Here is a 17,433-nt window from a genome sequence, read left to right on the forward strand (position 1 = left end):
TTAAAATATACATACATATATATATATATATGATGGACCCCACCCCCAGAAATTGTAACAAATTGGATTGGGATGGAGCCAGGGCATCAAAAGTTTTTAAAAGACCCCCAGATGTTTGTAATGTACAGCTGTGGCTGGGAAATACTGTGTACATAAAATAAAACATAATAATAAGAAGAAAATAAAGGAAGGTCATAAAGAAATTGAATTAGGCTGGGGCTCCTTGGTGGCTCAGTCGGCTAAGTGTCTACTCTTGATTTCAGCTCAGGTCATGATCTCAGGGTTGTGAGATAGAGCCCCACATCTAGCTCTGAGATAGGTGTGGAGTCTGCTTAAGATTCTTTCTCTCCCTCTGCCTCCTCTCACCCTCCCCACTGCTCATGCATGCACGTGCTCGCTCGCTCTCTTTAAAAAAAAAAAAAAAAAAGAGGGAATTGGGAGTCTACGTGTTCATTGGTATTAAAACAGGCTCCTATTTAGCAGTTGCTGATGGTAAAATGCTGTGAGGCCTGCAGTAGCTTCCCTTTCCAGAGCCTATCAGCGGCACTATAACATAGGGAGAGGGCTGAAGCATATTTGCTAAGCCTTCTGGTGGTTTGGCTGTAAGTTGATGGTACTGAATGTTTATCTACTGCTTACTTCATGCCAGAGGCCGTAGACCTTTATGCACATTATCACTTAATATGCCTCATCTGGGCTTCTCTGACCCCAAACCCCAGGCATTTAGCCACATTTCCTCTTGCCAGAGTGGAGCCCTACTTTCCAGGCCATGGTTTAGATTGTGGTAGCATAGTCCAGAAAGGTTTTGTTTTATTTTTTGTTTTCTACTCCCTGGAGTTTAAATTTGTTTCTCCCAATTTAAAGAAAGGTAAGAATGAAGTAGCCCCCAAGGTCAACAAAAAGGGACCTTGGTGGTGGAGCTCATTCTGCAAAAGTTGGAAAACTGAGAAGACCTTTGTTTTCCTTCATTGGTTCTCTCTTCTTTGCTCTTCAGTGTCCTCTGAACAAGGAAGTCAGACATGTAACCCTGAGTCAGAGTGAATGAGCACCCTGATGATATGTGAGGGATCAATGCAATGATACGATGTGCCACAATGAGCACATATTCGTGCCTGTCCCTTTTGTAGATTCCATTTATATATCCCTGGCACATGTACGATCTCCTTTAATCCTCTTAACAGCTCTGGGAGGCAGATAGAATGTGTATCTTATGCACATCTTGTAGATGAATCAGTAGTACAGTATGAAAAGTCCTTTGCTCAAGGACATAGAACTAGGCATCAAATCTAGCCTATTTTGAATACCTGGTTTTGGCACATTTCTATTGGTATTCTTATTATTTTATTTCATTATTATTTTCAAGTGTATCTGCATGTTTAACTCTTGCAGCTGAGTCATCTATGCTATCATGTCCCTATTTCCTTTCCCGTAAGTCTGGAGTCTACGGTTAGAGCTCAAATGTCTTTGCTGTTGTATTTGGTTAAGTAAGAAGTATTGATGTGACTTTTTATGTTAAAGCCTCTTATGAATTTTTTATTATATACCCTACACCAGTTGATTTCAAACGTCTGGCTATCTGGTAAATCTATGGTTGGGCTTGAAATCATTTTAAAGTTTCTATTAGTTCAGGTCCAGGTTTTTCAACATAATATAATATTGTGACCAAATAAGCAAGATTTAAATCTCAAAAATTAAAGAGGGGGAAAAGAAAATAGTTTTATGCTGGACCAAAAAAACTCTGCTGACTAGATTTTGTTTTCAGGATATATGTCCAAAATACATAAAAGCAGCATGATGAATACCTATGAACCCTACCCCTACTCTATCAAAGCCTTTTCTTGTGTCGTACTTACTTTAGGAATTCTTTAAAGCATAAAGACATTACAAATAATGTTGAAGCCCTTTCTATATCCCTCCCAACTGCATTTCCACTCTGTGGAGTGTGGCACAGTGATGTGCTGGTAAACCAGTTCTCCGGCATTAGGACAAGAGAGGGGGAATCTAGGATTTATATTGTTACTAATTTCTGTGGTGTAAATATTTCATCACAGCAGATTTCAAGCTACTGGCAAGACATCACTGAACATGGAATTAGGAAGAGGTAGCAGAATTGGCCTAGGAAAACCAGTATAATCCAGTTCAGTATACCACTAGAACTGTAACTATTATCCAAGACTTGGTGTTTCACTCCCAAGTAAGATTTTGTTGCTATGACTGTATATGTAAGCATTTATTTAAAATACGTAACATGCTTTCATGTATTTCAAATGTGGCATAAATTGTGCCAACCTTTCACACATTTTTTATCTCTCGACATTGTTTTTTTAGATTTATACCTCTCTTTTATTTTAACCATGATGACGTATTCCATTGGAGAATGTTACCTTGCATTTTATCAGTTAAGAAGGAGCATCTTTTCTTGGTTGTTGGCCACTGAGATTTTTTGTATATGAATTTCTGCCTTCTATTCACTGCCCATTTTTCCATCAAGATGTTTCTTTTTCTTATTGCTGTATAGGCATTTTTTAAAGATTTTATTTATTTATTCATGACAGAGAGAGAGAGGCAGAGATACAGGCAGAGGTAGAAGCAGGCTCCACGCAAGGAGCCCAATGTGGGACTCAATCCTGGGGCTCCAGGATCATGCCCTGAGCGGAACGCAGATGCTCAACCGCTGAGCCACCCAGGCGCCCCTATATAGGCATTCTTGATGAATTTTGGCTAGGGATCTTTGTGGATTATTTGAGTTGCAAATCATCTCCTATGAGACTTGTTTTTTAACTTTAATTACAGTTTTTTTGAAAAGAAGTCATATAATTCATAAGTTCGATTACAAATAAATATACATTTTATAATATGTAGATTTTGTGTTGTGCTTAAAAAATTATCTTGTACTCTGCTCATAAATACGCTCTATTATTTTTCTAAAAGTCTTAAAACTTTGCCTTGTCTTTTATCTTACTACAGTTGATGGAGGTATGGTGTATGGTGGGAAATCCAAATTCTTATTCTCCTACGTGTAGCCAATAGCCCAATCACCACTGATTGAAAAGTATATCCTTTCTGTGCTCATTTGAACCTCCACATTCCTCCCCTGTGAAGTTTACATGTATTTATGGGTCTGTTTTTGAGCCGTGCATTCTGTTTCATTACTCCATTTGTCCATTTCTGCCCCCATACCACATGGTCTTCATTATTAAGCCCACATTACTCTTCAACATTGGCTTAGCTTTTCTTGACTCTTTGCACTGTCGAGTGATTTTTTTATTTTATTTTATTTTATTTTTAAGATTTTATTTATCCATGAGACAGAGAGAGAGAGAGAGAGAGAAAGAAAGAAAGAGAGAGAGAGGCAGAGAGAGAAGCAAGCCCCATGCAGGGAGCCCGACATGGGACTCGATCCTAAGTCTCCAGGATCACACCCTGGGCTGAAGGCAGGCGCCAAACCACTGAGCCACCCAGGCTGCCCAAGTGATTTTTTTTAAAATTAGTTTGTCAAGTTCTATGAAGAACTCTGTTGGGATTTTTTATTGGAACTACATTTTAATATAAATTAATATTGGCAGAATTGACATCTTTATAATATTGAGTCATCCCATCCATAAACATATTGTTCTTCAATCAGGCCTCTTTTAAATGTGCTATAATGGGGTTTTATAATTTCTCCATCACATTCATGTAGACAACTTCTAAAAAATTATTCCTTTTGATGTTATTTTGACTAGAATATTTGTTCTATTTTCAAACTATTATTATTATTTAGGAATGTTACTGATTTAGTGTATCCAACTAACTTTCTAAGCTTTTCCAACTAACTTTTCTAAGTTCTAAATCCTTTTGGATTTTCTGCGTAGACACTAGTCTGAAGATGAGGAAATATTTTTGTTTTCCTTTATAGTTCCTCTACTCATTATGTTTTTTTGTATCTTATTGTTTGGGCAGGTCTTCTCATACAGTGTTGATTTGATGTTGGTATCCTTATTGTCTTCCTGACATTATTAGGAATACTTTAACTCTCTTACTATTAACTATGATGTTTGTTCTGGGGTTTACCTAAACATTTTTTCCTATTTTGCTAGGATATCATCAGTGAATATTAAATTTTTGGGGGGAAGCCTGGGTGGCTCAGTGGTTGAGCATCTGCCTTCAGCTCAGGTTGTGATCCTAGGTCCTGCCTAGGATTGAGTCCCACATTGGGTTCTCTCAGCAGGGAGCCTGCTTCTCCTTCTGCCTATGTCTCTGCCTCTCTCTCTGCCTCTCATGAATAAATAAATAAAATCTTAAAAAAGATTCTTTGAATTTTGCTTAATCTACCTTCAAAATGCTTAATCTGCCTTCAAAATGCTTACTCTGCCTTCAAAAATATTAGCATATGACTTTTTCTATTCATAATATAGTAAATTAATAGGTATTATTTTTGAATCATACATTCATTACTGAAATAAACCCTATCTGGCCATGATGTTTTATATGTTTGTGACCTGATAAGTTTGATTCGTTCATATTTTTTTACAAAATTTTCCATGCATGTTCATAAATGACCATAACCCATAACTTCTTTTCTTGTACTATCTTTAATTTTGGTATTTGACTAGATTTAAATTGTTTTTTTTTTTCACAGAATATTCCAACATAAAACATTTGGGAATGCATCTGATACTTCATTTTTGTTTTCCTTTTTGTAGCCAAATCTCTCTTCTCTCATAATCCCCCCAATAGCCTAGAAATTTAAGTCTCTGGTTTGGTGTCTGGAAGAAATCCCTAAATGGTCAGGAAACTAGGTCAGTCAAAAGAAGCCACTTCCCCCTTTGAACAGGCTTCTAAAATCCCAAAACATTTTTCTTTCCTTTTTTTTTTTTTTTTTTTTTTTACTTCCGATTAAAGAAAATGCTGGCTATTGTACACTCATCCTTCTCTTGGAATAGAGAAGAGTTACCTATACCGTAATTTGAATCTTTAAGAATGAAGAGTGAGGCTGGAATGCCTGGGTGGCTCAGTGGTTGAGTGTCTGCCTTTGGCTCATGTCATGGTCCTGGGATCGAACCCTGCATCAGGCTCCTTGGGGGGAGCCTGCTTCTCCCTCTTCCTGTTTCTGTCACTCTCTCTGTGTCTCTCATGAATAAACAAAATCTTAAAATCAAAAAAACAAAACAAAACAAAACAAAAAAAAACGAATGAAGAGTGAGGAAAGAGAAACCATTCCTTTCTATTGAATTTCTATTTTAAAATTATTAGCAGGGACGCCTGGGTGGCTCAGTAGTTGAGCGTCTGCCTTTGGCTCAGGGCATGATCCTGGAGTCTCCAGATCAAGTCCCACGTCGGGCTCCCTGTGCAGAGTCTACTTCTCCCTCTGCCTGTGTCTCTGCCTCTCTTTTTGTCTCTCTCATGAATAAATAAAATCTTTAAAATAAAATAAAATAATTAGCAAATTAAAATCATCTTAAGTTCCTTTCCTCAGAATATGAGAGTAAAATCTTCCCTTTCCCTTTAACTCTTTCTCTTTATTCTGCATATGTCAAGTCACTGCTTATAAAACACTCAGCTAAATCTAGTCCAAGTCTAAAAAAAAAAAAAAAAAGTTATTTGGGCAGTCCTTTTTTTTTCTTCCTTGAAATGTAATTTAGAAAGTGAATCATGGGATACATACAACATTAAGGCAGTGGAAGGTGGGGAAAGTTATCTTCTCTTTTAGTACATTTTCCCAACCCCAAAATCTCTTTAACTTCTGAACAATGGTAGAAATATTTTTACCCATGCGCTTTTTTCAAGTGGACTTTCAAGGCCAGGATTAATGTAACAGTGAAATTATAGGAACATTTGGTGCTGTTAACCTTGCTCCACTATGTTCCCACTTGAACATGTGCCCGTGTGGCTGCAATAAGTTAAAATGGCAGCTGACCTAGTTATGTAGGTGGGGAAAGGAAGTGGTGCTCAGAGTCCATTGTAGACCGGAAGGGGAGAGGCCCCATTCCTGACTCTTATTCCAAGTAAGGCAATAGAATCTTCAAGGTCAAAATAGAGTTCCTGCCTTCAAGTTCACATCGCTGGTCAGAGAACATTTTACATGTAATATGTTCTGTAAAAGAGAACAGTGTTTCCTCTAATTGCACACCCAAACAAGGGACTTGCACTCAAGTTAGAAAGATTACCTTCTTTTTTATTGTCCTAACTCAAAATGGGAGAAATATTTGGAACTCGGGAAAAAGAGAAATAGCCAAAATCTGAAGGTAGGATGACACTAATTTTAGTTCTGAGTATGAAACACATTCTATGAATCACTCCTTCCTGCCAATGTACATGTAGGGTTGTTCATTAGATACACTAATGCAATGGGAAACCTGGTCTCCACCTTTGGGCTGTAACTCTAGAAGGATGGTCCTGGTCTTTATGGTGCGTCTTCAGTGTTTGATATATACCACATTCCGGCTGCATCTGTGCTCCCCTAGTATAGGGCATGTTATTTTATAGTCAAATCTTCTTCCTGTATCTCCTACATTCCTTTTGTTCACCAAACTCCGGCCACAATGGCTTCCTTTCTACAACCTCACACAGCACAGCAAGCTCATTCTGGACTACAACTGATTTCATAAATGACTTTCTCTTTCAGCCCTCAAATCTCACCTCCTTCAAGAGCTCTCCATGACTGCTCCAGGGCTCTTCCACCCCCATCCAGCCTTAGTTGCTCTCCCTACATTGCTCTTTTTTGCTTTGTATCATGTAGTAGAGTGCCATATTGTGTTGTGTTGTTTCATTTTCCCAGGTAAAACCAATACTTTATCATTTTTACATAAACGTTTCTTATTAAGTGATCATGTATTATGGTACGTGAGTTTCTATTGTAATTTCATTTAGGTTTTTCTGTTTTTAGCAAAATGGTGCTTTCAGATTTTATTATGTAAGAATGCTTAACATGAAATCTACCCACTTAACAAAATTTTGAGTGCACCATACATTTGCGTTAACTTAGGTACTATTTTGTACAGCAGATCTCTAGAATTTGCTCATCTTGTTTATCTGAAATTTTTTGCCCATTGATTAGCAACTCCTCCATTTCCCCCATCAAACCCCTGGTAACTACCATTCTACTGTCTGATTCACTGAATTTGACTACTTTAGATTCCTCAAGTAAGTAGAATCATACTGTGTGTCTCTTTGTGACTTGTTTGTTTCACTTAGGATGATGTCTTCAAGGTTTACCCATGTGGTCACATATTACCAAATTTCCTCCCTTTTCAGGGCTAAATAATATTTCACTGTATGTGTATACCACATTTTCTTTATCCATTCCTGGGTTGAGTTGTTTCCACATCTTGGCTATTGTGATTAGTGTTGCAATGACTGTGAGTGTGTTAATATCTCTTCAAGATCCTGATTTCAGTTCTTTTGGGTAATACCCAGAAATTGGATTATTGCTGGCTCATATGGAGTTCTATTTTTAATTTTTTGAAGAACTGCTTTGCATAGTGGCTGCACCATTTGTATTCCCACCAACAGTGTACCAAGATTCCAATTTTTCACATCCTTGTCCATACTTGTCTTTTGTTTGATACTATGTTTTTTATTTTTTAAATTATTAACATTTGCCACCCGATCAGAGCATAAGCACCATAAGACAGGGCTTTCACCTATGTTCTTTATCCCATACCTCCATACCTATAACAATGACTGGCATGGAGGCTTTCAATACTTACCATGGAAGGGAGAGCAAACAAGATGGTGGGCTAAATGCATTAGGACAATGGCCCTCTGACAAGAGCACAAAAGAAATCCCATTACTTCTTCCTCACTGTTCCCATTCTTAGTGTTTATCCTATTTTATAGAATGATTGTGAAGGAAAGCTAGCCAGGTGACTCAAGCTAGGGTTCCCAGGTAGACAAGGTCTCCCACCGAAAACAACATAAGGCAGAGTCCAGCCCTTGGCTTTCTGGAGTTGGGTCAGGAAATAAATCTTTCAATACGTGTGTTTATAATAGAGTATGTGAATGGGATTCAATGGCCCTGATACTAACCCCAGCTGTGGCCATTAATTAATTATTAGCTGTGGAAACTAAGGTAAGCTACTTCCCTTGTATGAGCCATGATTTCCTCACCTTAAAATTAGGGGTTGGACTGGAAGGTGTCTGAGCTCCCTCCCACCCTGTGGTTTGAACAATGAATGCCAGTCATTCATTTACAGGTGAGCTATACCTGGAACCTGGGTGGGTCCACTGAGATACTTCCTCCTACCAGCCAGTCCACTCTGGAAATGAAGTTAAAGCATAACATATAGAACACAGGAAGTTAAATATTGTCAGGGAGTATTTCTGTTAAGCCATGTTGGATTCTGCTCAAAATTCTTCTCTGATCAGAAAGAGGATTTATATTGAAAGACCTGGACACAAAACCTAGACCTTGAGCACTCCATCCTCCAATAATGGAAATCACTGGCTCAGAAATGTTGCTTCTTTGGCTATTACTTTTCTTCATCCATTTCTCTTCATCCAGTGTTTAGGTTCCAATGATTAGATTTCAACAATCGTTAATTTATTCATACCCATTTGTTTGTAAGAGATATTGATACAAATATCAGAACTGTATTTTACAAAGTAAAAATAATCTTGCAATGGGAATGTTTTCATAGGAATATTAGGAATGAATGTTTGGAATTGAGACTATCCTGAAATCATGCATTGATAAAAGATCCTCTCAATGTGCAAGATAGACCAATGGATTTTCAAGCAGCAGGGTATAGTGCACTGGTATGGTTTCAGGCTCCAGTAGATCACTAAGAAACTATCATATACTCAGTTTCAATGTAATATCAAAGAAGAATTTCCATACTCTTCTGAATAGGCTTTTCGAAGACTCTTCTCTTTTCCAGTGACATATCTATGTGAGGCTAGATTGATTTCTGAGTATTTCAATCAAAATAACAGGGGCGCCTGGGTGGCTCAGTCAGTTAAGCATCTGACCTCAGCTCAGGTCATGATCTCAGGGTCCTGGGATTGAATCCTGCAAGGGGCTCCCTGCTCCTCAGGAGGCCTGCTTCTCTCCCCCTGCTCATTCTCTCTCTCTCTCTCAAATAAATAAATAAAATCTTTTAAAAATAACAACAGATTGTGACAGACTGAATGCAGAAGCAGATATGAGAATCCATCTGTGTTCCATTAAGGTCAACATTAAAGATTTGCAAAAATGTAAAACAACACTACTACTCACTAAATTTTATTTTATAAAATCTATTTTTCACAAAAATTATTTATATTTACATGTATTGGGTTTATTAAATGACTTGATTAATTTTTAAAATATTTAATGTTAATTTCTAATAAATATCAATAGATATAATCCAGATAAAGAATTTTTTAGAGTGTATACAGGTCATGATAGCACAAAGTTTGAGAAAGGCTGCTTTGAGTGAAGAGGGCCCCATAGAAAGCTCCACTTCTCACATAGTTTACAGTTGCATTGTCATGTCTCACTTTCAAACAGGAAAGGACAATTGAAGATCTCAGATATTTGGTGAGAGCCTCTAACATAAATGTCAGAAGCCAAAAAAGGATCAGAGTAAAGAGAGCTCAGCAGAGAGCAAAAAGCAGGAAAGAAAAGCCCAAAATAACTAATAGTAGTATCATCATTCTTGGAAAGAAGAAATTTTGCACTCATAAGAACAGAAACATAACCATCTAAAGAACATATTTTCAAAAAAACTTTGAAATTAAAAATCAGGCAGTAGAAAGGAAAACATTCAATAGAGCGTACAGAAAATAAAATTGAAGTCTCCCAGAAAACAAACAATAAACAAGAAGATAGAAAATAGGAGAGGAAAAATAAGAAAGATTAGAGTATCACACCAGGAGATCTAAAATGTGAATAATAGGAGCTTCAAAGAGAGAAGAGAAAATGACCAGGTTGGTGGGGAAAAGGAGGAGGAAATATCAAAGACCTAATTTAGTCATAGGGGTTCCTTAGCTTTTTGGTCCCAGGATCTCTATATGCTTCAAAATTACTAAGAACCCAGAAAACGTTTTGTTTATTGTGTATGATATTTTGTTTACCGTGATAGAAATGGAAACAAAAATTGTTAAAATTTCAAAATATATGTTATATTTTAACCTATATCGGAATTGGTTTACATTTTTACAAAGTTCTTTATTGTCTGACTTACTAGAAAACTGCTGGATTCTTAAGTGTTCTTCTACTTTCCCTCTGTTCCATCATCACAAACCAGGTCACCTCTGGACAAGTCCACTGTACTGTCATGAAAGAATGAAAGTAAAAATGCCAATGTTGCCTCAGAATTTTTACAAAAACAGTGACCTCACAGACCTTCTGAAGGGGTCTCAGGAATCCAGCAGAAGTGAAGCTCAAGAACATTTCCCGAATAGTCAAGTTGGTTCTGTGCATGAAAAGACTCACCCCAAAATCAGCCATCACAGAATATCAGAATTATGTTAACAAAGAGAAAGCTCTTAAGAGCTTCCAGAATAAAAAATCAGGTCACATGAAACATGGATCATGGATCAGAATGTTATTGGACCTCACAGCAGCATTGGAATTCATAAGGCAACAGATAATTTCCCGGATACTCAGAGAATATTATTTCCAACCAAGAATTCTGTATCCAATGACATGATCAACCAAGGGTGAAAGGAGAACATTCTAAAATAGGAAGAGTCTCAGAAAATTTATTGCCTATTACCTTTACTCAGACAGCCCTTGGATTTTGTGTTCTTCCAAAGAAGGATGCATCTAAAATGGTAGCTAAGAAACAGCGCATCTAACACAGGAGCCAGGTGATGCACATCATCAGGATGGTGTTGGGAGAATCTGGCAGGCGTGGAGAGCAGGTTAACCTGTTCAGATGAGAGCAGAAGGACCAAGGGCCCTAGCAGCGAGATCGCTAAGAAAGAATACAACCAATAGGTGATCTGATGTTTAAACACAGGGAGGCAAGAGTTATGCTTCCGGAACAAAGTTTGAGGATAAATTAGTGATGTGTACTTTGAAAACTAAGCGAGAGAGAGAGAGAGAGACAATTTTAACTCCAGGGAAAACATGGTTGTACAAGAAAGGAAATGTAATTATGGTACACTCCCAGGCTCAGCTGAGAATAATATTTATACAGTCTTCAAAATGTAAGCTCTGACTTTTAATCTAATCAAATTTCATAACAGAAATCATTGAGATCAGACAAGGGGAAGTTTGGGCAATTAAGAAGTAAATAATATCTCAAATTGAAAAACACTGAAAATGCTATATCAGCATGTTTAGAACCATAGAAGCATACAGCAGAAATAGCAAGAAGTTGGGAATGCTTCTGGAGAGTAGCAGTAGAGAACAGGAAACAGAAAAGAAGAGATTGTTTTCATTGTAATTCCTGTAGAACTATTTAACTTGTTTTTTATTTTTTTAAAGTAGGCTCCATGCCCAATGTGGGGCCCACACTCACAATCCTAAGATCAAGAGTCACATCCTCTACCAACTGAGCCAGCCAAGCGCCCCTATTTAACTTTTTATTAAATCTGTAATATACCTCTAATTAAACACAACATTATATATATATATATATATATATATATATATATATATATATATAAATACAATCTATATATAGTGCAATTGGAACTGAATTAACTGCATGATGCCCTTTGACCCAGGAATTCTATTTATCGGATTTTAACTAAGTTGGTTGGGCACATTAATTATACTATATCCACACAATGAAATAGTATACATTTACTTAAAATAATACTACTGCCATTAAAAAATAAGATAGATTGTCATCTGAGGAAATAGAGCACTTTCCTTTCCTTTAAGCACTATCTCTGTTTATAATTTTAATTTTTTTTAAGTGAGCTCTGTGTCCCACATGAGGCTTGAACTCATGACTCCGAGATCAAGAGTCTCATGCTCTTACCATCTGAGCCAGACAGGCTCCCCTCTCTGTTTATAATTTTAAATTTGTTAGTGTGAACTTCCATGGAATGTTGGAGTCTTCCAATGGATTCTGAGCTCCGAGCACTGAGGGATCATACCTCATTTGGCTCAGTGATGTGTTTGTACTTATGCCTTGCCCGCATTTGGTACCTAGACAGCTGTTTGATGAATGAGTAAGTAAGTGTGTGTGAACATAAGTACAGACAATGCCAACTGTCTGGAAGACCTAAATGTCAGGCAGGGCTTATATCTAGGTGGGAGAGTTATAGGTTGGACCTGTGTTTAAATCCCTGGGGCAGGGCAGCCCGGGTGGCTCAGCAGTTTGGCCTTCAGCCCAGGGCGTGATCCTGGAGACCTAGGATTGAGTCCCACATCAGGCTTCCTGCATGGAGCCTGCTTCTCCCTCTGCCTGTGTCGCTGCCCCTCTCTCTCTCTCTCTCTCTCTCTCTCATGAATAAATAAATAAAATCTTTTAAAAAAAATATAAATAAATAAATCCCTGGGGCACCAAGACCTCAAGCAAGTCCCTAATCTAAGCCTTGGATATCATGACAATAGGTCCTCAGTTATTCAACTAAATATGATTCCTTGTAACTGTTGCCACCTCTGGGCCTGCTTGCTCTCCCACCTCCAGAGTGTGTACTTTGGCTTTGACCACTATTAAACATTTGCTTTAAAAAAAAAAAAAAAAAAAGATTCCTTGTAAACATCATATAAATCTATAGACCTCTTTGTTATCTAAAATGTTCTCAATCAGGGATCCCTGAGTGGCGCAGCGGTTTGGCGCCTGCCTTTGGCCCAGGGCGCGATCCTGGAGACCCAGGATCGAATCCCACATCAGGCTCCCGGTGCATGGAGCCTGCTTCTCCCTCTGCCTGTGTCTCTGCCTCTCTTTCTCTCTGTAACTATCATAAGTAAATAAAAAAATTAAAAAAAAATAAAATAAAAAAAAATAAAATGTTCTCAATCATCGTATTAATCTAGTACTTTCTGACTATTTTTTTTTTTATTAGTGAACTTCTACAAGATTTGGAAAACTGTGAAAATGATCCTGTGGCCATTGCAGAATGTTTTGTATCCAAGGTAAGCAGAGTTCATTCCTCTGGGCCGACCAAGACAGACACAGATTGCAAATTGTTTTCATTTTAATGTTAAAATGACTGGTTGGTTCCATACTAGATGAAGTTAGCCACAAGTTTCTCTCTTTGTTTTTCCTTTTTTTTTTTTTTTCCACTAGCAAGGAAAAAAAATAGTGTTACGTGTCCCTACTAAGTTAGGAAATGCTAACTTAGCAGTTGACCTAGAACTTGTATAGTTACTGGATGATGTTTAGGCATCTTTCCTAAGAAAAAAAAATTAAGGTTAGTGGGGACCCAGAATAGAATAATGTTTGAAAATTTAAATACAGAGATGCTGGGGTTGCTCAGTGGTTGAGCATCTGCCTTTGGCTCAGGTTGTGATCCCAGGATCCTGGGATTGAGTACCTCATTGGGCTCCCTGCATGGAGCCTGCTTCTCCCTCTGCCTATGTCTCTGCCTGTGTGTGTGTGTCTGTTAAACTTAAACAGAATATTTCAAGGCCTGTTATAAAGATCTGTTAGAATCTAGTATTTTATAAAAATATGTGTGGCATTAGCCTAGGCTGTATAATTATCATGGGGGGCTGCTAAAGAGAAGCAGAATTAATCTCTTATCTTAAAAATGCATTCTCGTTTCCCCACATTTTTCTTAAGCTGCATCCATGGTTTTGAAAAATAGAAGAAAAGGATCTGACCTTTCAAGCTTATTAAATGGTCAGCTCAGACTCTGCACCAGGACCCTGAAACATATGAGACAATCCTTTACATTGTTTGCCCACAGGACTCTATATAGTTTCTCTTAAACATGGCACAGCTTTTGTTTGGAAAAGGTCAAGTGGAAATTACTTTGCAGCAAAACGTTCTGTGATTTCTGCAGTTGGGGTTTCAAGTGTAAGGGGTTTAAGCAAGGTTCATGATGGTGCCCGGGGAGCAACCAGGAATTAGCACCTCATTTAGAGCTCCAGTGTGCCCTGTGACCTCCGAGACCTGACCTGGCTCAGGACTTGTTTCACAGGGTCATTTCTTATCGCCACAGATCCATCCTGTGGTTTTGATTCCAAACGTAACACTCTGGGTTTCTTTGGAGCATGATCCCTTAAAGGCAGTTGATGGGCTTGCATATCAAACACCCCTGACTGTGGGCAGGTGTGTGGATGTCGGCGTGTTAACATGTAAAATGTACACACTTGCTTACACACGTAATTCTTGTCATACGTTGCCTGTGTCCTAATGAATTCTCGTAAAGGGTTAGGAATTTGAGAAAGGAGGAAAGTGGAAGAAGGAAGAACGGGTAAAAAGATGTGCCGAGCATATCAAAGGAGGTCTGTAAGAATAGCCACAGCCTTTAAACAACATCGGAGAGATCGGAAACACTCGGGCTCTTACTGGTAACTGTAATCACAAGTTGATTAAAGACGGTCCAGCATACGCTTAGCTCCGGCTTAATTATTCACATAAAAGTTTGTTTATGTGCCACGTTGCCAACTCCCAGATCTTATTTTTCATTGTAATATTGCCAAGTTTAATTAGAAGACTGACTTCAGCACTCCACACTTTCACATGGAAGCAGGGAACTGTGAGAGTGTCTGGTTCTGGCACAAGCTGCTTTTCACTCAGCACCCTGAAATTTAGAAGATGTTACGTTTTCTGCAACACAACCAGCTGCTCCACTCTGGGAAGGAATGGAAAATTGCTTTAATTGAGGGGCCATTAATGAAAGAGGTAAAGCTGGCGGTTGACTTTTGCTTTTATCTGAATCACTGGGGCTGACACAGAGGTTCATCTTTGACCTTGCTTTGTGGTATGTGGACGTTACAGAAATCCTTCCTGACAAAAGGAGAATACAGGACCTCTTACCTGCTGCTTATAAAAGAACAAGGGGTTGCGGGGGCCATTCCCTTGAGGGAACAGAAATAAAAGTTCCCTGGTGGCCAGGCCAAGCTGTCTCCCAGCTGATTCAGCTCCCATTTGTCTGCTCGGAGGGCTCTAGGAATACCTGACGCAGGTTTCTTTGCTTTCCTGCCTTCACCTCCATCCTCATTTCTGTCTTTTATCTGGACTACCAGCTGGGCCAACCCTAGGCAGCATTTAGGAGGGAGAGAAAAGTTTATCTTCAGAGACCCAACCTCCCCTGAACCTCCTCCTCAACCCTCCCATTGGTGGCCTTCCCCCTTTGGTCCCTAGGCACACGTGCGTGCGTGCGCACACACTCTACCCACTTACTGAAATTATTCTCGTAAAAGTGCTGACATTGAATACTCATATCATTGGAATGAATTCAAGTCCATTATACCTCACCCATATGCTACTTACATATTAAGCCTTTCTCACGTGTCCAGGGAAAACTCAGGAATCAAAGTGTGTGTATGTATATATATGTGTGTGTGTGTGTGTGGATGAGAGAGAGAAAGGAACCTCATGGCAGAAGAAACCCTAAAATCCTATGAATTTCTTTACTCTGGTTATTCAACCAATAAATAGCTGAGTGCCCAATTGGCCAGCCCTAACCATCTCTTTTTTTTTTGGGGGGGGGGGGTTCTTTCATAATTAAATGTCTCACTGTTACATCTCTAATTATAATTTAACAGACTTGAATCAGAAGGAAATATCTATTTTTGTATAATTTCTTTATCATTGTCTTCTTTTTCCCTAATTAACTTCTACAAAGGTTTTGGGGTAGCATATATATTGAGTAAAAGGCATTTAAGGATTAATGAACTAGGAGCTATTGATTTTTTTTTGCATAAAACCATTATTTGGATTGTCCACAGAACTTATAAATCTAAGGTCAAACAGATGTATTTGATTCTATATTGAGAACAGACAGCCGATTTAAATCTAAATCTAATTTAATGTTGGAATAGGGCCATAATGTCACAAAATGTACAGCAACTCAATTGTGCAGAAGTCTTGAGGCTTTATTAGGAATAGGTATATTGTAGGTCAAGTATATGATGTAATTTATATATATTTCATTGAAGCCCCCTTTTTTTAAAGATTTTATTTCTTTATTTAGAGAGTGAGTATGAGATAGTGCAAGGCGGGGGTCAGGGCCTTGGAGAAGGAGAGAATCCTGAGCAGGCTCCATGACCAGAGAGAAGCCAACATGGGGCTTGATCCTGGGATCCTGAGATCATGACCTGAGCTGAAATCAAGACTTGGACAGTCAACCAACTGAGCCACCCAGGAACCCCTGAAACCATTGTTTTTAAGTTTGGCATTTCAGATTATCCTAAAGGTCCCTAAACTTAAGGAAAGTCAACCTGACATTATTCAATCCCATGGAAAATACAGCAGGAAGCAGGCAGGAAAGAAGCAAGAAACTCAGAGCGTGTGAGCAAATCCAGAGAAAGGCTCCATCTGACATTATTTTTTTTTAAGATTTTATTTATTTATTCATGAGAGACACAGAGAGAAAGAGAGGCAGAGACACAAGCAGAAGGAGAAGCAGGCTCCATGCAAGGAAGTCCAATGTGGGACTTGATCCCAGATCTCCAGGATCACACCCTGGGCTTGAAGGCAGCACTAAACCGCTGAGCCACCCGGCTGCCCTCCATCTGACATTAATTCACTAGATGACCTTGGGCAAATCACTTTGCCCATCTTGTCCATGGAGCCAGGGCTGGACACTCCAGTGCTTTCAGAGCTACACAGGTGAATATATCATATGAGTGGCCCAGGTGGGAGCTAGAGCAACCTAAGTACCTATGTTGTGAGGACATAAGTATCATATGAAACTGGGCACCAGGCCCTCTGGATCTATACTTTTTCAAGAGAAACCAGAAATCAAGATATTTTGATCTTCTAACTTTTGGAAACTGGCAACTAATTTAAGTTTTTTAAAAAGTACTAGGTTTGAAAATTTGGCAGCATATGAAGTTGGTGAGGCCATGGGGAAAGAGGCACTGCTCTAACTGTGGAAGAATAGGATGGCACAGACCCTGTGGAGGAGAATTTGAGTATATCTAGCAAAATTACATTTGAATCCATCCTGTAATCCAGCAGTCCTCCTTCCAGAAATCTGTTCCAAAGATACAGTGACAAAAATGCAAAGGGGTGCTGTTCTTACAGTAATAATTGTTACAATGTATAAACATATACAATATATAGAAAATTTTCATCTATGTACATACACATATATGTATATAAGTAAATGTATGTGTATAAATATATAATACATAAAAATATGTAGTATATAGAAACAAATGTCTATAAACAGGAAACTCTTTGAATACATCATGGTAGGGACGCCTGGGTGGCTTAGCGGTTGAGCATCTACCTTCAGCTCAGGGCCGTGATCCCAGAGTCCCGGGATCAAGTCCCACCTCGGGCTCTTTGCAGAGAGCCTGCTTCTCCCTCTGCCTGTGTCCCTGCATGTCTCTCTCTCTGTCTCTCAAATAAATAAGTAAAATCTTAAAAAAAAGAATACATCATG

General features: G+C 38.6%; 1 protein-coding gene across 5 annotated transcripts in view; it reads left to right on the forward strand.

Moving 5' to 3' along the window:
- PLEKHG1 (pleckstrin homology and RhoGEF domain containing G1) overlaps positions 1-17,433 on the forward strand; it is a 224,808-nt gene that overhangs the window by 166,238 nt on the left and 41,137 nt on the right. For all 5 annotated transcript variants that reach the window (XM_077896712.1, XM_077896677.1, XM_077896686.1 and 2 more), the window contains one exon: positions 12,934-13,003. In XM_077896712.1, coding sequence (XP_077752838.1) covers positions 12,934-13,003 — 70 coding nt within the window. The remainder of the gene's footprint in view (positions 1-12,933; positions 13,004-17,433) is intronic.

Source organism: Canis aureus, chromosome 1 (genome assembly GCF_053574225.1).
Source record: "Canis aureus isolate CA01 chromosome 1, VMU_Caureus_v.1.0, whole genome shotgun sequence".
Classification (NCBI taxonomy): domain Eukaryota; kingdom Metazoa; phylum Chordata; class Mammalia; order Carnivora; family Canidae; genus Canis; species Canis aureus.